Source organism: Suricata suricatta, chromosome 10, assembly GCF_006229205.1.
Source record: "Suricata suricatta isolate VVHF042 chromosome 10, meerkat_22Aug2017_6uvM2_HiC, whole genome shotgun sequence".
Classification (NCBI taxonomy): Eukaryota; Metazoa; Chordata; class Mammalia; order Carnivora; family Herpestidae; genus Suricata; species Suricata suricatta.
In genome coordinates, this window is record NC_043709.1 from 115,570,681 (window position 1) to 115,594,361 (window position 23,681).

A 23,681-nucleotide genomic window follows, 5' to 3' on the forward strand; every position below is an offset into this window, starting at 1 on the left:
GGACACAAAACCTGAGAGACTATTGAATACTGAAAATGAACCAAAGGTTGAAGGGGAAGGGGGAGGGGGGGTAGAGGTAATGGAGGAGGGCACTTGTGGGGAAGAGCACTGGGTGTTATATGGAAACCAATTTGATAATAAACCATTAAAAAACAAAAAAAACTATTAAAAAAGTTATTTCCTTGTTATTATCCCTCATTACTTGTTATTATGTTTCATGATTTAATTTTATTTTATTTATTTAAAAAATTTTCATGTTTATTCATTTTTGAGAGAGAGAAAGAGAGAGAGAGAGAGCATGAGCAGGGGAGGGGCAGAGAGAGTGAGACACAGAATCTGAATTAGGCTCCAGGCTCTGAACTGTAAGCACAGAGCCTGACGTGGGGCTCGAACCCATAGACTACGAGATCATGACCTGAGCCGAAGTCAGATGCTTAAGCAATTGAGCCACCCAGGTGCCCCTCATCATTACAATTTTAAAGTGTTGTATGCCTCATGAAACAGTGCCCCTTCTAATATCTCTATTAGTAAATAAGCTTATCCTTTGTCTATTTTTCCAAAAAAATTTTAATATTTATTTATTTATTTACTTATTTATTTATTTATTTATTTATTTATTTGTAGGGCAGAGTGCAAGTGGAGGAAGGGCAGAGAGAGGGGTCTGAAGCAGGCTCTATGCTGACAGGCTGATAGCAGTGAACCTGATGTGGGGCTTGAATTCACAAACTGTGAGATCATAACCTGAGCTGAAGTTGGGCGCTCAACCGACTGAGCCAACCAGGTGCCCCTATTTTTTATTTTTGAGAGACAGGAGGACAAAGGGGGGGGGGAGCCACAGAATCTGAAGCAGGCGCCAGGCTCCAAGCTGTCAGAAAGGAGACTGAAGTAGGGCTTGAACTCTCAAACCGTGAGATCATGACCTGAGCTGAGGTTGGACGCTTAACTAACTGAGCCACCCAGGTGCCCCCTCCTTTATGTAATTTTTTAAAAATCTCCTTTCTCCAAACACGAATACTTGATTAGTTTCACCTAGAAGTGAGACCCTACATGATCTCAAACTCCGTTATGTCACCTTCTCCTCCCTTTTTCTTCTCCTCAACATCACGATCAGAGTCATCCTCCCGTTAACTTTTGGTAACCACGCACAGGTGTGCTGGGCACTGTGCTGAGAACATTCTAATTGTTTCCCTTTGCACTGAGCCACTCTGTTCTTTACTTCCATCTTCAAAGCCCTACAAGTCTAACTCCTACCTAAGTTTTCTCTCTCCCTCTTCTTTGCGATTCCAGCCAGCCAGTCTCTTTACAATTTTGAGTTTGCCAAGATTTTTTTCTCAATTCATTCTCTAAGGCTGTGTTGGCATTTCCAGCTGGAATCCTTCTTCTCTTGACTCATAACACTGCTAACTGCTTCTCATCCTCAGATACAAAATGTGACATCCTTGGGGAAGATATTTCTAACCATTCAGCCCTATGATTTTCTCTCCTGGGACTATTTCTTTCCTTCATGATACGTTTCCCAGCCTGAAATTACATAGTTGTGTGCTTGCTTGTTTAATATCTACCTTATTAATGTTTATTTCTGAAAGAAAAAGAGACAGAGTGTGAGCAGGAAAGGTTGCACAGTATTCGAAGCAGGCTCCAGGCTCTGAGCCCTCAGCACAGAGCCAGATGTGAGGCTCAAACCCATGGACTGTGAGATCATGACCTGAGCCAAAGTCAGGCACTCAACTGACTGAGCCACCCAGGCGCCCCGAATATCTATTTTATATACCTATTGCCAAGCACAGTGCCTGGTATCTAAATCGTTTGATAAATACTTAGAGAATGAATAGATAAATAAATTGATGGTCCCCTTTAGTACTTTTAAGAAGACTGCATTACTATTCTTATTACAGATAAGGAAAATGGAGGCTGGCAAATGATACATATCTTGCCCTTAGTAAAAGTGACAGTCGAAGCCCGTTTCATGTTTCCATGCAATGCTGTGTTTATGTATATCAGAGAGAACTGGCCATCCTCTTGATTTCTGCAAATAGTCGGTAGCACTTCAGACAGGTGCCCTTTCCAACGCCCTCTGCGTCTCTAGGTCCCACCGGGTCTGTGGGCTCCCCTTGAGCACGCACAGCAGGGATCTGTTCCGCACAATCGCTCACATACCTCCAAAGCGAGGTGGGGCTGCCATCTGACTTTCTCCCAGCTCCCATGACACCAAACTCTGGAACTGTTTTGCCTGACCAATGGCGCGTCTTGTCACTCCGTTACAAAAGATCAGGATAGCCGAGTCACTGTGGAAAGACTTCACTGACCACAGAGCGAAGATACTAACCCAGGGTTTCCAGTCCCTGCCAAAACCCCAAATCCAATATGCTGAAGAACGCAGGCGGCTGAACATCTCACTCCATTTCCCCCTTTCTCCTGCCTTCAGTAGAAAGATTATTTCTCTGAACTAAAATTAATTTCAGCATGTGCTTAACTGGAAAACAGTAGTGCTCAGCCTCCACTGCTGTGTTTGCTTAATGCAGCTGCCTTCTGGTTTCAGTCGTCAGAAGGCTTTCTCTGCCATTCGGGTTTTCACTCTTGAGGATCGTCCAGTGAGTCACAGCACCAGCGTGTCCCCTTATGGATAAATATCCTCAGGCAGACGTGGCAGTCTTCGCTCTCCCTCAACCAATCCCAAGGCTACAGCTCAGCGGCTTCAATGCCTAACCAGAAGCTAAAGGAAGTCTTGTGTGGAGATGTGGGAAAGCTGTGTGGGGCCGCGGGGAGGGGTGGCGGGGGGATGACCGAAGGAAGGAGTGGGAAGAAGAGGTGGTAAAAGATCCAGAGGAGAGACAGATCTCCAGTGTTCCTTTCAGCTTGCTGGACTCCCTCACACGTCCAATTTTCACGTCCTTCTTTAAAAGTTTGAAGATTTTACCTGGATGTTGAGTTGCATCATGTCACACAGATTTTGATACCAAGCATTTTCTCTTTGTTATTTTCTACATTATCTTTCATTTCATTTTCTTTTTTTTTTTTAATGTTTTTATTTACTTTTGATACAGAGAGAGACAGAGCATGAGAGGGGGAGGGGCAGAGAGAGAAGGAGACGCAGAACCGGAAGCAGGCTCCAGGCTCTGAGCTAGCTGTCAGCACAGAGCCCGATGCGGGACTCGAACCCACAAATGTGAGATCTGACCTGAGCCGAAGTCGGAGGCTTAACCGACTGAGCCACCCAGGCGCCCCTCATTTCATTTTCTACTTCCTTCCTTAACCTAGTACTTATTTAGGAGAGAGTTTATAGATTTCCAAGTATTTAGACTACAAAAAAAATTTTTTAGCAATAATTCTAGTTTCCATACATGGTAAAGAGATATGTGGACAATTTTTGCTTTGTAAATTTGCTGGGATTGGCAAGGGGTCTAAAATATGGCTAATGTGGGGACTCAGTCAGTTAAGTGTCCGACTCTTGATCTCACCTTATGTCACGATCTCACGGTTTGTGAGTTCGAGCCCCATGTTTGGCTCCACAGTCATAATGCGGAGCCTGCTTGGGATTCTCTCTCTTTCCCCTCTCTCTCTGCCCTTCCCCTGCTCACACATGGAGCTTTCTCTTTCTCTCTCAAAAATAAATAAATATATAAACTTAAAAGAAAATAAACTATGGTTAATATAAGTCAGTGACACTGCATAATAGGTACACATTCCCTGTATTTCAGAAAACAAATTAATGTAACTTACTTCTCCCTAACCTATTCAGCTTTTCTATGCCATTCACCTCTGCTGTCCACTTTTAAGAAGGAACAACCTTCTCAGAAGCTTTTTATTTCCCCAGAAGACACTTCTGCTTCCCCTTCCCTTATCTGTCTCTCTTATGTGGTTCCCTTTCCACTTTCCAGAATTCTTGGCAACAGGGGTCGGAGGATTCAGGATTGGTCAAGGAGATTCTTTTCATTTCTTTCTATATCCCATTTCAAGCCCTGTCCTTAGCATTATATGGGCTTCTAAAATTATTATTCAGCTTCCTACTTGCACTCTCTGGGATTAAAAATTAAACTTTCATAACTTCCTTTGGTGTCCTTCACTTAGAGTTCTGAGGGCTTAAATCACTTATGAAATATTAATGAGAGGTGCTGCTTTTTATTCTGGAAAGATGCTTCTGCCCGATTCACTGATTTGTTCTCTACAATGTAAAAGCTCTCCTCGCCAAAGACAGATGAACTAACGGTTGATCTGTTCTTGCTATGCTCATTATTTTGTTACCAGCCGCATTACATCACCCATGGGCAATGTGTGTTTTTAAAAGCAGAAAATTTAGTCGAGAGAGATATATAAATCCAAGAATTAATGCATCAATGTGTGCGTCTTGTTAAACAAAATAAATAAATAAATAAAGATATGCTATGCTGGGTCTGGCCACAACCACATTTACTGTCTTGTATAGTTAAATTTTATTCTCAAATAAAATGTTTACAGAGCTCTCTTACTGAGCAAGTCTTGCAAAACTACATGAAAAAGACAGACTAGGCGATAACATCTTCATTTGAAGGATATATTCACGCAGCAAAAGACAACTGGAACCACATAACGGGAAGGTCGCGGATTTTTAGAGGGGCATCTATTCCTTCATGAGAAATTTTTCTATTATCATTCTCCCAGACCTTCTAGAATTTTCTCTCTGCTTTTCACTTTCTAAAATTTTGGGTGCTCTGTTCTCTCCCATAGAGTTAGTAAATGGCAAAGTCATCTGCTCTCCAAACTATTAATGTGCTTAAAATAGTATTATTCTTTTTTTATTCCTTTGCTTTAAAATTCACTTTTTAGGTATACCTTTTAAAACTGAAACCACCGGGGCACCTGGGTGGCTCAGTCGGTTAAGTGTCTGACTTCGGGTCAGGTCACCATCTCACGGTTTGTGGGTTCGAGCTCTGAGTCAGGCTCTGTGCTGACAGCTCAGAGCCTGGAGCCTGCTTTGGATTCTGTGTCTCCCTCTCTGCCCCTCCCCCACTCATACTCTGTTTCTCTCTATCTCAATAAGAAATAAACATAAACATTTTAAAAAGAACAAAAATGAAACCACCATTTCAGGGAACAATATATTGACTCATAATAATTCCATTTGAATTTGGTTCTAGTACCACTTTCTTCCATGCTGACTGTCTGAAGGACATGAAAAGAAGTAGATGTACTTTTAAAAAATAAAATGGGTTTAATTCACAAATTACTCCAATAGAGGGATATGGTTTATGGGTAAGAAATTGATGTAAGTCAACATATGTCTATCTAGAATCCCATGAAGCTACATCTAAATCCTGTTCTGACAGTAACTAGAGTTTGATCCTTGTGACCTCAATTTCCTCATTTGTAAAATTAGGAATTTAAATTAGATGGCCTCTGAGGCCCTTGCTGGTGCTAAAATTCTACAAATCAATTGATTGTATTCCTTTCAGATGGTCAAGGACAAGGACGCAATAGAAAATCTATTCAATTATTTAAATCACTATACATGGCTGTCTTTCTAATAGTGCTCTTGTATTTTTTTCCACGAACGAGCCCTGAGGGAAATGTGATCAGGACTTTGAGTGTGTGTGCACATCAGAATGTCAATACTTCAATGGCCAGCCATGAAAGGGTCTTATCAGCTGCCTCTGAACTGATCAATTCAAGGCAGGGGTTAGAAATTTGGCCTAGGAACCCCTTGCATTCTTACTATGTTTTTAATTGTTCAAGCTTCTTTTATCATTCACTGCCTTTAGTTATTGTCACAAAGTTTGAAGGAACAGGTAGGGCATCTTGTGGAAGCAGAAGCTGAAACATCCAGATGAAGAACTTTCCAAGGTTATACAGTCATCAAATGACTGAACAAAAATAAGAGCTTAGGTAAATTAACTCAAATCCTGTTCTGGCCATAGGATTCTCCCGTTCTGCTTTATTCTACTAGGTTTTTTTTTTTAATAACTTTTCAGAACAATTCAGAATTCATGTAAGTCCTTGTGGAAATTCGAAGAGAGAGCACTGCAATGCCAAAGAGGATATACCATCCAGATGCTTTGATGACTCCTTAGAGCCATTAGAACCACCAGAGAGCCCCTAATAGAAATGTACTCAGATTTCCCTAAAAATTAGAATTAGAATTCTTCCTGTCTGAGAAAAGCATTGGGCCTGGTTCCATGTTATAGTCCTGTGGCCAGGGAGCCAGATATGGAAATGAGAAATCCACAAGCGCTTCCTTCTTATGGAAGGCGAGCCACCATTTCTAGTCATAGCCCCACAACTGTGTTTCTGTTCTTAGCAGAGAACAGGACAACTGGAACTGACTCAGTGTCCAGCCCCCCTGCTCCCCAGACATGTAACCATGGGCAAGTGACAACTTCTCTGGGCCTCAGTTCCCTCATATCAAAATAAAAATAATAGTGGTTGTTATGAAGTTTCAATGAATTAACTTATGTGAAACATGTATCACACCTAACAGACAGTAGAAAGATAGCAATGGTTATCTATTTAATTTATTATAGTATTTTATAGTAAGTTTCATACTGACTATATTTTTTATTTATATTTATATAAATTTTATAGTATTTTAAAGGCTTAGAATAGCATTTGGTACACAGTAAGTACTGTGTAAGTGCAAGCTATTTTTATTATTCTTAAAGTTAAAAAGCAGATGTTGGAAATTTAATTTTATTTACATAAAAATATCTAAAATTGCTGCAGAGCATAAAACTTTAATGTATTTTATGATATACTTTAGAAGACATAAACTGAATTAATATACACATTTACCTCATCATCTGAGCCAAAAATCTCTGGATTTAAGAAACTATTTTGCTGAATCCAGACAAGCAGTTCAAGACGGCAGCATGGAAAGTTCCTGAACTCACCTCCTCCTTGGAACACAATAAATCTACAGCTATATACAGAAAAATTCCCTCTGAAAGAGACCTGAAAACCACCTGAACAAGCGCCTCCACAGCAAAAAATAAAAGGGGCAGAAGAGGCAGAGACACAATCTCTCCAAACCCACCCCCAGTATAGCAACCCACAGTCAAGGCATCTCACAATCTCCCTGAGGAGCAAGGGGGTTGTCCCCACATGAGGTTCCCAAACCCTGGAACCTACACCAAAGAGATGAGACCCTAAAATGTCTGTTTTTGAAAACCAATGAGGCTTGGGTCTAGGAACCATATGGCTGTAAGGAATGGAGACTTCACTCTTAAAGACCTCACACACCGAATCACTCACCCTGGGATCTAGTGCAAAAGCAGCAGTTTGAAAAGCACTTGGAGCATAAGTAAAGGAGATTCATTTACTGTTCCTAAAGCATCTGTCAGAAGACCAGGAGCCTACAGGAACTCCCTCTAGGGACAGAGACATTTTTGGCATTTTCCTTCTAACCTGCTAGTGCTGGTGAGGCATGCTCAGCCCTTATGTGCTACAACCTGTGACCCTGTCTAAGCTAGACAGGCAAGCCCCCCACTCCTGTGCACCACTGTTCAGCAGCTCCCCCAAAGCCGGCTGGGTGGGTGCCCCACCCCCATATGCCACTCCACTTTGGCCTCGCCAATGATGACCCAGTCAGTGCCCCACCCTGCATGGTCCTTCACAGTGGCACCACCAAAGCCAGCCAGCTGGTGTAGTCCATACAAGGAATGCCCTGTGAGCATCTGCTTCTCATGGCCAAGGGGGATTGGGCCTGGGTCCTATGGGTCTGAAACAAATGGAGAGAAAATTCTTGGCAGGCTACCACCATCCTAGGGCACTGCACAGATAGACTGAAACACATTCCCAGTCTTGCTGTGAAAAAGTCCTATCTACCTGACATGGAGTTTCAGCCTGAGAACCAGACTTAAGGATTGTCACACATGTGGAGGCTACAGAAGGGCTCTCAGGAAACATATGCTATAGGAAAGCATCTTTGAGCTCTTACTTGATCTTGCCACAGCTCAATAATACCTCCCAGAAAAAAGTTCATACACTCATATGGAGCCTTGAAATTTGCAACTGTTGCTAAGGGGACACATCTAGATTACTTGGACCAGAGCCAGCAGTATCTACAACTGAGGTTCCACAGGATTGTTTATATTTGCATATCTTAAAAGCTGCTGCCTGAGGATCTAGCTTCTAATCAGCCTGAAACTAGGTGCTTACTGAGATCCCCTCCCGGAACACTCAGAGGCCTTGGCACACCCTCAGCAATTGGGACCTGCAGGAAAAAGTCAGGCTGCTTAGAGGATCACAAAGGTTTGAAAGATAATGAAGGCTTAGGGCAAGGTTAAATGATAAGGTTTATCTCCTACAAAAGAGCATTCACACAAGACCTGGAAAGATAGCTGTTACAACTGATACATAGAAATGGATACAGAGAGATAAGCAAAATAAGGAGACAGAGGAATATGTTCCAAATGAAAGAACAAGGTAAAACCCCAGGAGGCTGGGGGATGGAGGAGGCAGGGAGGAAAAATACCTTAATGAAACAACGATAAATAATTTGCCTAATAAAGAGTTCAAAGTAATGGTCATAAAGATGTTCAATGACCTCTGAAGAAGAATGGATGAGCACAGTGAGAACTTTAACAAAGAGACAGAAAATGTAATAAAGTACCAAACTGAAGTTACAGAAATAAAGAATACATCAACTGCTCTGAAAAATACACTAGGAGGGTTCAGTAACAAATGCGATGCAGCAGAAGACAGAATCAGTGCGCTGGAAGATAGGGCAGTGGAACTCACACAGACAGAGCAGCAAAAAGAAAAGAAAACTAAACTAAAAATAGCTTAAGGAACCTATAGGACACCATCAAGCAGAATGTTATTCTGCTTATTATAGGGGTCCCATAGGGAGGAAAGAGAGACAAATGGGCAAAAAACTTATTTGAAGAAACAATAGGTGAAAGAATCTCTAATCTGGGGAAGGAAAGAAACATCTAGATCCAGGAAGCCTAGAAAGGTCCAGAGAAAATGAACCCAAAATGACCCACACCAAGACATACTGTAATTAAAATGTCAAAAGTTAAAGAGAGAATCTTAAAAACAGCAATAGAAAAACTTGTTATGTATAAAGGAACCACCATAGCACTACCAGCAGATTTCTCAGCAGAAAATTTGCAGGAAAAATTGAGGAGCATATGTTCAAAGTGCTGAAAGCAAACAACTTCCAACCAAGAATACTCTATTCATCAAGGTTATCATTTAGAACTGACAGAGATATAGAGCTTTCCAGACAAATAAAAGCTAAAGGAATTCAACACTAAATGAGTTTACAAGAAAAATGAAAAGGACTTCTTTAAGCTAGAAAGAAAGGGCACTTATCAGTTACAGGACAAATATGAAAGTAAAAAACCTCACTGGCAAATCTATAGTAAACGCAGTGAATTAATCACTTATAATATTAGTAAGAAGATTAAAAGACAAAAGTAGTAAAAAATTAACTATAACTACAATAATTACTGGATACACAAAATAAAAAGATATAAAATGTGACATCAAAAACATAAAATGTAGTGGTGGCAGCAAAAATGTAGAATTTTAGAATGTCTTCAAATTTAATTCAATCAATTTAGATTGTTATAAATATAGGCTGTTATATATGAGCCTCATGGTAACCACAAAGCAAAAACCTATAGTAGATACACAAAAGCTAATGAGAAAGGAATCCAAGTATAACACTATAGAAAGTCATCAAACCAGAAGGGAATAAGCCAATAGAAGAAAAAAGGAAGAGAGAGGAACTATAAAACACAAAACAAAAAGCAAAGTAGAGTAAGTACATACTTACCAATAATTACTTTAAATGTAAATGGGCTAAATTCTCCAATCAAAAGACATTTAGGGGCTGAATATATTTAAAAAATTAAAAATAAAAAAACAAGGTCCATCTATATGCTGCCTACAAGAGACTCACTTCAGACATAAGGACACGTGGGTTGAAAGTAAAGTGATAGAAAAAGGTATTTCATACAAATGGAAACCAAAAGAAAGCTGAAGAAACTATACCAATACCAAACAAAATAGTTTAAAACAAAAATGTTTATAAAAGACAAAGAAAGGCATTACATGATGATAAAAGGGTCAATCCAGCAGAGGATATAACATTTGTAAGTACTTATGTACCCAACAGGAAAGCTCCTAAATATATAAAGCAACTACTAACTTACCTAAAGGAAAATATTGACAATAATAGTATCATGGTAGGAAACTTTAGTACCCCATTTACATCAATGGATAGATCATCCAAAAATAAACTTACTATGGAACATTACCCTTAAATGATACATTATACCACATGGACTTAATAGATGTAGAGAAAACAGTCCACCCAAAAGCATCAAAATATACATTCTCCCTAAGTGCACATGGAACATTCTCCAGGATGGATCATATGTTAGAGCACAAAACAAATCTCAATAAATATAAGAAGACGAAAATCATATCAAGCATCCATTCTAACTATAATGGTATGAAACTAGAAATCAATTATAAGAGGAAATCTTTAAAAATCACAAATATGTGATTAAGATATGTAGATTAAACGACATGCTGCTGAAAACCAATGGGTCAATGAACAAATCAAAGAATAAATGTTTAAAGATACCTTGAGTCAAACAAAACTGTTAATACATCATACTAAAAATATCGAATGTAGTAAGAGCAGTTCTAATAGGCAAGCAAGATTTAGGCTTACCTCATTAATTGAGAAAAATCTCAAATAAACCACCTAAGCTTACCCCTAATTAACTAGGTTAAAAAAAATTATCTCCAAAATTAGTAGAAGGTAAGAAATAATAAAGATCAGAGTGGAAATAAATGAAATACAGATTTAAAAGAGAGCACAAAAAAATCAACGAAACTAATAGCTGGTTCTTTGAAAAGATAAACAAAATTGAAAAACATTCAGTGAGACTAACCAAGAAAAACAAAGGGCTCAAACAAAAGAAAACCAGAAATGAAAGAGGAGAAGTTACCACAGTAATACAAACGATCATAAGAGACTACTTTGAAAAATTATATGCAACAAATTGGACAACTGAAAAGAAATGGATAAATTCCTAGAAACATATACATATACTGTATCATGAAAAATGGAGAATCTGAACAGACCAGCTATTAAAAAAAGAGATTGAATCAGTAGTCAAAAATCACCCAAGAATCAAAAGTCCAGGCTTCAGTGATGATGAATTCTATGAAAGATTCAAAGATTTAAAACTTACCCACGTCAAACGCTTCCAAAAATTTGAAAAGTAAGAAATGCTTCCAAACTCATTTTCTCATTCCAGCTTTATCCTAATACCAAAAGCAGACAAAAACACCACACACAAAAAAGCACTCTAGGCCAGTATTCTTGATGAACATAGATGTAAAAATTCTCAGCAAAGTATCAGTAAACTGAATTCAACAATTAATTAAAAGAATTATGTATCACAATCAAGTGGGATTTATTCCAGGGATGCAATAATGTTTTAGTATATGCAAATAAGTCAATGTGACATACTACATTAATAAAACGAAGGATAAAAATCATATGATCATCTCAACAAAGAAAAAGCATTTGACTGAAGTCAACATCCATTTATGATAAAAAGCCTCAAGAAAATGGGTGTTGGTAGAATATACCTCAACATAAAAGTCATATATGACAAGCCCACAGTTAACATTATTCAGTGATGAAAAGGTAAGATCTTTTCCCTTAAAATCAGGAACAAGATATATCCCCACTCTTGCCACTTTTATATAACATAATATTGGAATTTCTAGCATGTGAATACCCAGGAAAATGAAAAATAAAAGCATCCAAGTTGGAAATGAAGAAGAAAAATAGCCATTATTTGCAGAAGATATGATCTTATATATATAGAAAATCCTACATAGTAGACCAAAGACTGTTAGAACGCATAAATTCAGTAAGGCTTCAGGGTGTCAAATCAGTATACAAATACATGTTGCATTTTTATATACTAGTAACAGGCTCTCAGAAAGAGAAATTCAGAAAATAATCTCCATTACAACTGTATCAAAAAGAATAAAATACCTAGGAATAAATTTAATCAAGGAAGTAAAAGTCCTGTACGGTGAAAACTATAAAACACTAATGAAAGAAATTGAAGAAGACAAATAAATGGAAAGATATTCTGGGCTCATAGATTGGAAGAGTTAATGTTGCTAAATTGTCCATGTTACCCAAAGTGACATACAGATTTGATTCGACCCCTATCAAAATTCCAATGGCATTTTTCACAGAAAGAGAAGAAACCATCCTAAAATTTGTAGGGAACCACAAAAGATTCTAAATACCTAAAGCCATACTGAGAAAGAAGAACAATGCTGGAGGAATCATGCTCCCTGATTTCAAACTATATTATAAAGTTAAAGTACCAAACAGTATGGTATTGGCACAGAAACTGACACAAAGATCAATGGAACAGAACAGAAAACCCAGAAATAAACCCAATTATGTTGGGTTTATTATTTACAATGAAGGAGGCAAGAACATACAATGGAGAAAAGAAATCTCTTCAGCAAACAGCATTGAGAAAACTGGACAGCCCCACGAAAAGAATGAAACAGGACCACTATCTTACACCATTCACAAAATTAACTCAAAATGCATTAAAGTCTTAGATATAAGACTAGAAACCATAAAACTCCTAGAAGGAAACAGGTGGAAAGCTCTTTTACGTTGGTCTTAGCGATATCTTTTCAGATCTGAATTCAGAAGCAATGGAAACAAAAGCAAAATGAACAAAGGCTACATCAAACTAAAAGCCTTCTGCAAAGTGAAGGAACCTATCAAAAAAACAACCGAATAAGTGGGAGAAGATATTTGCATTTCATATATCAAATAAATAGTTAAAATCCAAAATATATAAAGAAATCACACAACTCAATAATAATGGACAAAATCTGATTTAAGAATTGGCAGAGGATCTGAGTAGACATTTTTCCAAAGAAGACATACAAACAGTTAACAGGCACATGACAAGATGCTCAACATCACTAACTGTCCAGGAAATGCAATCAAAACCACAGTGCGATATGACCTCACACCTGGGAGAATAGGTATTCTCAGAAAGACAAAAAAATAGCAAATTTTGGCCAAGTTGTGGTAAACAAAAAGGAACTCCTGTGCATGGTTGAGGGGGGTATAGCCACTATTGAAAACAATATGGAAGCTCCTCAAAAAATTAAAAATACAACTATAATATGATCCAGCAATTCTACTTCTTAATATTTAACCAAAGAAAAGGAAACCACTAATGTGAAAGAGATATACACATCTCTAGTTCACTGCAGCATTATTTACAATACCCAAGATATGGAAGCAAACTATGTGTCCACAGATAGATGAATGGACGAAGATGATGATGTAGAATGAAAAATCTTGCCATTTGCAACAACACAGACGGACCTGGTGTGTTACGCTACAGACTTTCAGTCATATAATAAATAACTCCTGGGGAAGTTAATGTACAACATGGGGGATCTATATCAATAATACTGTCCCGCAGATTTGAAAATTACTAAAAAAAAAAGTATATCTTAAAAGTTCTCATCATAAGAAAAAAAGTTTGTATGGTTACAAGTGGGTAAATCACTTAATGCTGTGATCATTTTGCAGTGCGTACATATGTTGAATCATTATGTTGTACAGGTGAAACTAATGAGATGTGTGTTTCAATTTCACTTCAATAAAATAAATATTGCTGTGGTCCCATGGTCAATGTACTTCATTTTTCAGCTAAATCCAGATCTTAAACTAAAATTCTTTGTTTCCTCACTATATACGAAGGAGGGAAGAGGGCAAGGGGTTACGAAGGATTTTCCTGGAAAAATAAATTGGGTCTAACTCATATGAGCAAACAAAACTGTCAGTGCCTCTCTGGGTTTATATAAAATGATTGCACCCAACAAAAAGTGTTTTGTCTTTCTTGCTAACCACTTTAATTTGTGGCTTGACCGATAATTGAGCAAAAGAAATACCAGGCCAGGCAAACAAAACCTGCCTTTTTGTTTCAGATATTTGTTGTTATTCTAACAGTTACACACACTTAAAACAGAGTTAAAGCTTTCTGAGAGAGCAAGCAGTGCTGATAGAGGGGGGAAAAAGCTAAACTCCAAAACAAGGGTTATTCAACGCTCTAACTTAACTCTCTGCCGAGGACTGACCAGCTCACCTGGGCGAATCCTTTTCCTTGTCTGGGCTGAGCGTCCTGGACAATCCGTGGAAACTATGTCCGATCGGGAGAACTTCTGAGTCCTACTTATTTGTGTTCACCTTAGTTATTCGGGGTCATTCTCACAGCATGTGAGTTTCTACTCTCAGCTTTCATTTTTGTCCTTTGCTGTGTCATTACCAGGCTCCTGCCCCACCATCTCTAGATCTACTTTGGGCAAATTCTCTCCTATTCTCTCAAACAGTTGTTCTCAGACTCTAGCCTGAGTCGGAATCACTGGGACAGTCGGGGTGCCGATGGCTGAGCATCTCTCAAGAGGTTCTGATTCAGTAGGTCTGAGAAAGGACACAGAATGGCATTCTTAACATCTGGATCGTCCAGAGAAGCTGCACGCTGCCAGCCCCACAACCACCTGAAAACCTCTCGACTATTTAGAATATAAAAATGTTGATACACATCGTCTAAGGGCCTCAGAGTGGTAAGCGTTACCTCAATGTAACTGTAAGAACAGCCATTCCAGCCTTCCAGTTCCACGTGGGTGAAGTTGACCTGGATTTGTTCTCCCAGGGGCTGCTTTATAACATAGATGCACTGCCCGTTGTGAGAGAAAGGGCCAGACAAGTCAGAAGAGAAGAGACCCTCGGGGTCTGTGTAGTTCCCTCCACAATGCAGACGTGCTAAAAAGAACAGGGAGGAGAAGGGAAAGGTCATGTGACTGGCCATCCCTGTGGCTCTCAGGCATTACGTATCATTTTTAAAAATTTACACACATTCACACACAATCATATATCCACTTTATTCACCCTGCTCAGGCTTATGTCTCAAATCATATTTTCAGTTTGATGTATGTTTGTGGAATAGCCACATAGTGCCTAAAGAAATCGATACAGAAATGCATGATCTAACTTCCAATTTAATATCCTCCTCTATAAATTGCTTTTTAATTTTTTTAAGTTTATTTGTTTTGAGAGATGGAGAAAGAGAGAGCATGAGTAAGGTAGGGGCAGAGAGAGAGAGGGAGAAAGAATTCCAAGCGGCCTTGAGCTCACCAACTGTAAGATCATGACCTGAGCCGAAATCAAGAGTCAGAAGTTTAACTGACTGAGCCACCCAGGTGCCCCTACAAATTGCTTTTTAAACACATTTATCTTCTCCTTCATTCCAGAAAGATTTGAGGCAGTTTATGAAAGATATGTGACAAAACAAAATATACAACTAGAAAAATGAATCCATTGGAAGAATAATGAACAGAGGATAGCAGGAGGCGCTCAGGGGAAAATCAACATGCACGGAGAGGGTATGGACGGAGTACCCCGATTACAGAATGTTTGCTATACATTCAGCCCGAAGTCAGAGTAAATGAAGAAAGGAGACCCGTGGAAGATGTTCACTGTTATTTTTCTTCATATTGAGACCCGAAAGGTGCTTTTCTTGTGAATTCTCATCAGGGCACAATGATGTATGTTAATAACAAAAGCCCCAAAGTAAAAATCATAGAGTATTTTCTTGTTTTTCACTGCTTGTTGGTTTGTTTTAAGCTGTCAATACAAGCTATACACATAAAAACACAGCACAATCCCTCACATTCGTATGGGGTTTCTAACTGTTCAGGTTACTTACAAGGTGATGTTAAGTAGGAGATATGGAAACCTTGGTCATTAATCTCGTGGTCGGAATGAAAATGAATTCTGGCAAAGGGACCCGTAGTCTGCAGTGGCGGGACGGAGAGGGTGGTGCAGAATTTTCCAAGAATGGGGTCTTGATTGAGAGGACCATCTCGAATCTAAACCAAAAGAATGAATCATTAAGCACAAAGTGGTCAGATTGTGACAAACCCAGTCATTTTGTACATTAACTTCACAAAACCTGTCATTTGAAACTGGTGGTTCTCATAGGTTTTCCCGACATGCGTACACCCGCTGCAGTTCACTGAAGGGTGGTCCCCTTCGCCCCTCATCCCTGATGCCCTATCTTCGGTCTAAATCTTAATTCTGAGGCTAGATGTATACTTTGAAGTTTTCTCATGAATCTTTCTCAGTGTTTTCATTCCTAGGTTTCCTCCCCCAGGTGTTTGTTTAGAAATGATAAATTAATTCCTAGTAATTGAGGAGAAAATGAGTATATGCAAAGAATATAGAAGAAGGCATGCCAGCGATGGTGACTGATTCACAACTCGCTTCAGAAGGGTCAGAGGCAGAAAGGAAGTAGTCAGATCAGACATAACATGGAGACAGTTTAAATGTATTGTAAAAGTGTAATCCTAATACGAATTAGGTACTGTGATAATGACCATAGGACCTGGCAAATTCTTTTCAATTGTTGGTTTTTAATTCCTTAAATAATCATGTTAACCTCTATATAATTCTGCTGTAACTGCAAATCCTGCAAATCACACCAAGCATCAGTGAACAAAATAACATCTTAACATGCCGAATTCTGCCCCAATCACTTTTTCTACTGGCAGCAAAGCTATAGGACCCCCTTATCCCATTCCTATATACAACTAGTTCCTTGAAATATTGTTGAGGAATGAGAAGCATTTCAATATTATCAGAATGATTAATGCTTTCTATTATACATGTATCTAGGAATTATGTAGGAACAAGAAAAAAACCTTCTAATTTTAATATGATGGAACTCATTGAGATTAATTTCAAAAAATCCATGCTACTGTCAACATTTAAAGGATTTATGTAACTGAGATTTTCCGGGGAGGGGTAGATCTTCCAGTCATTCCCAAAGGCTTCAAATCCATTACAGCTGCTAAATTACTAATGACTTTAACTTGTGGAGATCCCTGTTTGACGCACCCTCCTATCCTTGATGAATAATTCCAAAGCCCTCCATTCCCTAAAGGACTTGGAAAAGCATATTGTCTTTTATCACTCCTGCAAGGACTACTGTGATTTATGGTAACAAACAAGACAGGAGCAGTGTAAAAACTCAGTCTTCTCAATGATCTCTTCAGTCTATAAATGCAGAGCAACATTTCTGATATACCAATATGCATATGGCATTTGAATATAACTGCCCGTTTTTCTACTTCTATATTTTAATCTTTTACTAATGGTAAGCAGGAGGGCCACAGCTTGGCTCTTCTCCCAAGGACAATTATGAGTGTATTCTAGGCTCACCCTTTAGCAACGCATTTCAACAAAATTGCTGTTAAGTTCTTCTTTCTTCATGGAGCAAAAATAGCCAGCTTGTGAAATCACGTGTTGGATTCCCATAGACAACTGAAATCTTGATTTTGCATTGGAAAAGATACCCATTACTGAACATTTCTTTTGTTAATCCTTCTATTCCCTTAATTGGGCAATGGGCTTCCAGGAAATGACAGGGAAAAGTAAGGCAGTCTATTTCCCAGAATCAAATGAGACCCAGAAGAAGCCACCAGTTGGCACAATTAAGAATAAGGAATTAGCAAGGCTCAGACACGGGCTGCCAACTGAAGAGGATACCTAACTATTGCAGGGAAATTGTAGTCATCCACAGGTATCAGCAAAGCACACTTCTTGGAGTTCTCACCATATCACGACATGTTCTGTGTAATTACATTTGTTTACCTCAAGATAGTCTTTGCTGCAGTCATCATGGTGCTCCAGACTCAAGGTCGCAAAAGTAAATGTTATCAGGAGGCCAGGACTGGTTGCAACCTTCCAGACACAATCTCTTCCTGAAGGATACTTTCCAGGATATCCCGGAGACTTAATAGAACCGTAAGTGCCTATCAGCATACCTCCACACTCTAAAGTAAGAGGAAAAAACAACCTTACATTTGTATACACATTGTAATTTATATAGACATATGATAGCCTTTATTGCAAGAAGACAAGCTTTGTTGAAAGAACTATGTACAGTTTGGGACACCCTTAGCCATTAAACAAGGCTTTCCGTTTTCCAGTTTGATACAGTTATAAATCTAGGAATGTTAACTGATAAATGGATGAGTCACCCATGCATTGAGCTCCGTGCTTATCAGCTATTGCATGGTGATATGATTTTAAAATACAGTGCTGAACTGCCTGAGGGATGAATAATGAGACGATAGATATATTGTTTCCACTTTGAGGGAGATTAATTTCTGCATAACTTTTAAAAGCTCTGGTTCTTCAAAAGTTGTTTTTTTTTTTCTTTTGTAAAGTTTCTTTCATTTGTTTTTAAGAGAGGGACAGAGAGAGTGTGCCTGCACAAGTGGGGGAGGGGCAGAGAGAGAGGCGGACAGAGGATCTGAAGCAGGCTCTGCACCGGCAGCGGAGAGCCTGATATGGGGCTCAAACTCATGAACTGTGAGATCATGACCTGAGCTGAACTTGGACGCTTAACCAGATGAGCCACCCAGGTGCCCCAAAAAGTTATTTTTAACTCTTAAAAAGTTCCAGAACTTCTGTTATCCTTATGCCTTTCAACAAACCAGATTATTTGATACATTAGAATAGTTAAGTGCTACATACTTTTCATTTGAGAAAATTTCTTACACTGTGATAATAGTTAATTAAACTCTTCATTTTATAAATGAACATATTCAAGTATGTATGTGCAGTTGCCCTGACCAGGAATGGAGCGAGACAAAGGTGGGGCCAGGCTTTGTGACCCCCACTCCATAATTACCCCCCAAAGTTGTATATCGGTGACTGGAGGAATTTTACCTTTATTAATACTCACGTTTACTTAACAAAGAGACTGTGATGGCTTATAAGAAATACTGATGTAAAATTGAAAAGTAGAGATACTAAATAAAATCTAGATTGTAGTCAATACAAGTTAGAAAAACTAAAATAGGGTGGAATTTCAGATATGCAAGATGAGGGATTTACGTAGCTATGCAGGTTACATAGACAAGTCTTGCTGCCAAGGCAAAAAGTGAAACAAATTAGTTACATGATTCTCATTGTTCCTAATATGAAAACATCTCAGTTGCTCAGAGGAAGAGAAGTTTCCTAAAATTTAGAAGATAAATTACCATATGGATAAAAAAATTAAAATGCCATAAGCAAAGTAAAATGTATGGCAAGCTGGGAAAAAATCTCAATATATAGTACAAAAAAAATTAAAAAGAGGAGAGATATAAACAAAGAGTTCTCTGGTAAAAATTCAAATGTCCTTTTACATGGAAAAGATGTTTAGCCTCACTCACAACAAGGGACACACAGATGAGGACTTTGCTGAGACACCGTTTCTTACCTCTCAGAATGATATAAACCCAGAATATTGAAAACAAAATTCTGGTGGTCCTGGAGGCAAATCGGCACTCCCGCACATTGCTGATGAGAGTGCAAGACGGTACGACGCTTACAGAGGAGACTGTGGCAAAGTCTAGCAAAAACGTAGGCGTTTATTTTTTGACCAAGCAACCACACTTTTAGAAATCTATCCCAAAGGGACGTTGGCAAAAATACAGTAAGACAAATTCAAGGACTTTGCCGCAGTCCTATCTGGAATTCCAAAAGACTGGAAACAAGGCAAATGTCCAACAAGAAAGTAGTGATTGAAGAGACAGCATCTGAGATGTCCACTAATGGCCCCGCGACTCTAGTTATGGACGTGTCTCTACGGTATCTCAAGAGAAAAAGCAAACCTCAAACAGTGAGTATTGTACGTCACCGTTTTTCAAAGGAAAAAATATGATTATATGTGATTACCTGCTTATATTTTTGAAATGGAAGGATAAATCCAAGACTAATACAAGTTGTTGCCTTTTTTTTTAAGTTTAATTATTTATTTTGAGAGAAACGGAGACCGCTCAAGTGAAGGAAGGACACAGAGAAGGGGAGAGAGAAGGATCCCAAGCAGGCTCCCCACTGCCAGCACAGAGGCCAATGCAGGACTTGAGCCCACAAAGCCAGGAGATCATAACCTGAGCCGAAACCAAGAATCAGATGCTTAATCTACTGAGCTACCCAGGTGCCCTCCAAATTGTTACCTTTGGGAGAAGAAAGGAATAAACTGGAAGGAACGAGGATGAAAGCCAGACTTCTCTAACTTTACCATGAATTTTGATTTGGCTTTGGAACCATGAATATGTTTTACATAATTAAGAGCAAAATTCAATAAAAACAAAAAAGTAAAATGTTTCAAATCACAAGCAAAATGAAATAACTATATTGAGCTAATAGTTTAAACACAGGGGGAGATATATTCCAAGATACTTTAAAACACTGTATAGTGTGAGTACAGGGCTTCAGTGAAACATATGTTAAGTACAAAAAGAATAACGAAGAAACACTAACTGGCTTTCAGTTATCATATTATTAGTAATAATACTGATATTGTTATTTTGAAAATTCATACTGTAGGATTAAGTGCATAGGTAATATGTCACTGGGAATAAGGATTTTTCATGAAGTGAGAAGAAATACAAACATAAAATTTAAAAACCTGTAATTTCAATATGCTAATACTTTGGGAGATCACTAAGAATACATGATATACATTTTCTTTAAAAATAATAAAAACACTTTCTAGTTCTTTCCATTGAAAGATCTAGAGACTTTGTTCAATCTGGTAGCAACAACCACTCCTAGCACCCTGGTTATAAAACCTAAATACCATTTCCCGGTATAGGAGTATGAACTCTTCACAGAAGTAATTGGTTCCGGTCTGAACACAATAAATAGGTATGAAGAACCTGGAACATCTATCAGAGCAGAAAGCAAGAAAGCTTCCAGAGATAACCGGAATTGAGTCAAAGGGGCGCAGAAACTAATTTGAAAGTTTTCCCACTAGCCAAATATGAACATTGTAACAAAAAAAAAAGTTTAGAATGGATTATAATATATCAAATATGATAAAATATGTGATCTTGGGTATTAAAATCAATATAAAATAAAAGAAGTAATGACTAATTGTTCATTCTGGAGAAAGCTAGGAAGCCAAGTCATTAATTTGAATACTGGGGAAATATTAGGAGAAAGAATCAAGCATGTATCCCACATTTCCTATATGATCTGTATAGGAGAGGAACCGAATAGTTGAAATGAGAAAGTTCTACTCCACTGAAGACCTTCAGACGACAAACAAAGAAGAAATGATAAAATTAAACTGTCATCATTTTGAAAGCCCCAGTGAATAACTAACCTAAACAATGAACCTAAGGGTTTCCAAGATCATTACAGAAAGTGCAAAGCTTTTTAATGGAAAGATCAACCTGAGATGGTAAAAACACTCCAATCAAGGTTGCAGTCCTAATAGGAAAACAAGCGAACATCCAGTACCTCCTAATATGGTTATTTTTGTCTCCTCAAAAACTAAACTGAATTGGATAAACCTCTTGCTTGATTTAACTACCCATTTGTAGCATGAAAAACGGCACGTGGGGTATAAACAGCAAAATCCAGAATCTGGGACAATAGTTCCTATAATAAACAAATGTGAGCAATGATTAGTATTTTGTAACAGTTAGGAATTATTGTTTGTTTTAGTTTTTATTGTTTTCAGGCACTGAGAAGCAAACAGTGAAGGGCTGTGATCCTTGAGGGAAGGGAAGCACGTGTGATAAATCCCATGTTCCCTCCAGGAGTCTCCCTGCGGGCAGCTCCCAAATTAAATACAGCACAGGGTAGTGGGGTCCAAAGAGCAGTGATCCTCTTCCTGGGTGGAAGAAACAAAATTCCGAATTTGGGGCTACTAGAATGGCTGGGATTTTTTAATAAGGTACTATAGAGAAGACAGCTGCATAACAATGGCACCCCAAAACTGTACAGGAGTTTCTTTGTGCCTTTAGCTGAATCTTAAACTGGATATGCACAGGGAAAGACTTCAGAAGGTCTAATAAAAAGTATGAGCTTTGAAGCATAGTCAAAACCTCCAGCACATGTGTAATTTGAGTCCCAGAATGTGAGGAGAGAGGAAAAATAACAGAAGCATCATCTGATGATCTCCATAGATTTAGGAAAAGTATTTAATGTATTATCAACATCCATTCATGACAAAAACTCTTTTTTTTTAATGTTTTAATTTATTTTTGAGAGAGAGAGAGACAGCATGAGCAGGGGAGGGTCAGAGAGAGAGGGAGATAGAGAATCAGAAGCAGGCTCCAGGGTCTGAGCTGTCAACACAGAGCCGGACGTGGGGCTCGAACCCACCAACTGTGAGATCTGACCTGAGCCAAAGCCGGACGCTTAACCGACTGAGCCACCCAGGAGCCCCACATTTATGACAAAAACTCTTGACAAGATAGGGATAAAAAGTAAGATCGGTTAAAAACATTCAAAATATTTTTGACACTTCTTCCCTTGAGGTGAGGTATGTGTCTCCTCCCTTTAAATCTAGGTGGGCTCATGAGTGATTCAACTAACTAAAAATATGGCAGGAATGCTATGACTTCCAAGGATAGGTCAGAAGAAGCCATGCAGCACCTGTCTGGATCTGTTGAAATGCTCACTCGAAGAAAAACCAAGGGCCATGAAAGTTCTACTGGTCTAAGACCAACATCAGATAGGGGCTACATGTAGGCACTCCAGTCAACAGCTTGGTTCAACTCTTATCCAAAAGCAAGCATTAACTGAGTGAGTCAGCTTGGGTTTCTAGCTTCACTGAGCCTTTAGATGAGTACAAGCCCAGCCAACATGAGGTAATAACTGCTCAACAGATCAAATGACAACTGGTCTCTTTCCAAATTCTTGGTCCACAAAATCAGAAACATAATAAAATGATAAATGTTCTACAACGCTCAGTTTGTAGGTCATTTATTATACAGTAATAGCAATTTGGAGCAAACTTCCTTAATCTGATAAAAGTTATCTACAAAAACTTACAGCTAAAGCATTATATTCAATGGTGAAATACCGAACATTTCCCCATGAAGTATAATAATAAGATAATAACACCCGGTCCACCACTTTTGTTCAGCATTGTACTGGATGTCCTAGCCAGGGCAATAAATAAGTTGACGGAAAGAAAGAAATAGTTACAAAGATTGGGAAGGTAGATGTTAAAAGGAAAACCACAGGCCCAAAATGGTGTCACTTAGGGCCAGTCCTTAAACTTGGGTTTAATACCTAATCTAATTGGACTTTCCACCTTTTCCAGAAATGTAATCTTAACCTGTCAGTCAGGAATTTTCCACTCAGTGGTCAATGAGTCTGCCTTATGGGATGGGCTTTCTCCATCCCCCAAAGGAAGATGAGGTAATCTGCATGATTAGACCCCTTTCTCTTCCCCTAAGGGAAGACCTTGCTTGGATCAATCTTTTTCTTTTGCTAATAACTTCTTGCCTTGCCCTTCCTTGCTTAAAAATGTTTCATTTTATAGAAGTCCTTAGGGCTCCCTTGTGTTTGCTAGAGGGAATGCAGACGGATTCATGAAATTATTTCATAAAAACGATTAGATCTTTAAATTTACCCCATTACATTTTGTTTCTTAAAAAAGAAAAACAGCCTTTGTTCATTGAGAACATAGCTGTGAATGTAGAGAAATCCAAAAGAAATCTACTAAAAAACTATTAGAATTGATTAATGAATTTAGCAATGTGGCTGGATTCAAAATCAAATATTTTTAAAAATACATCATAATTCCATATATGAACAACACATA

General features: G+C 38.5%; 1 protein-coding gene across 1 annotated transcript in view; it reads right to left on the reverse strand.

Moving 5' to 3' along the window:
- The window catches only part of CUBN (cubilin), a 270,536-nt gene that overhangs the window by 222,300 nt on the left and 24,555 nt on the right, over positions 1-23,681 (reverse strand). Inside the window, exons 14-16 of the mRNA XM_029955578.1 lie at positions 17,714-17,895; positions 15,768-15,930; positions 14,637-14,824 (exon numbers count right to left, since the gene is read on the reverse strand). Coding sequence (XP_029811438.1) covers positions 14,637-14,824; positions 15,768-15,930; positions 17,714-17,895 — 533 coding nt within the window. The remainder of the gene's footprint in view (positions 1-14,636; positions 14,825-15,767; positions 15,931-17,713; positions 17,896-23,681) is intronic.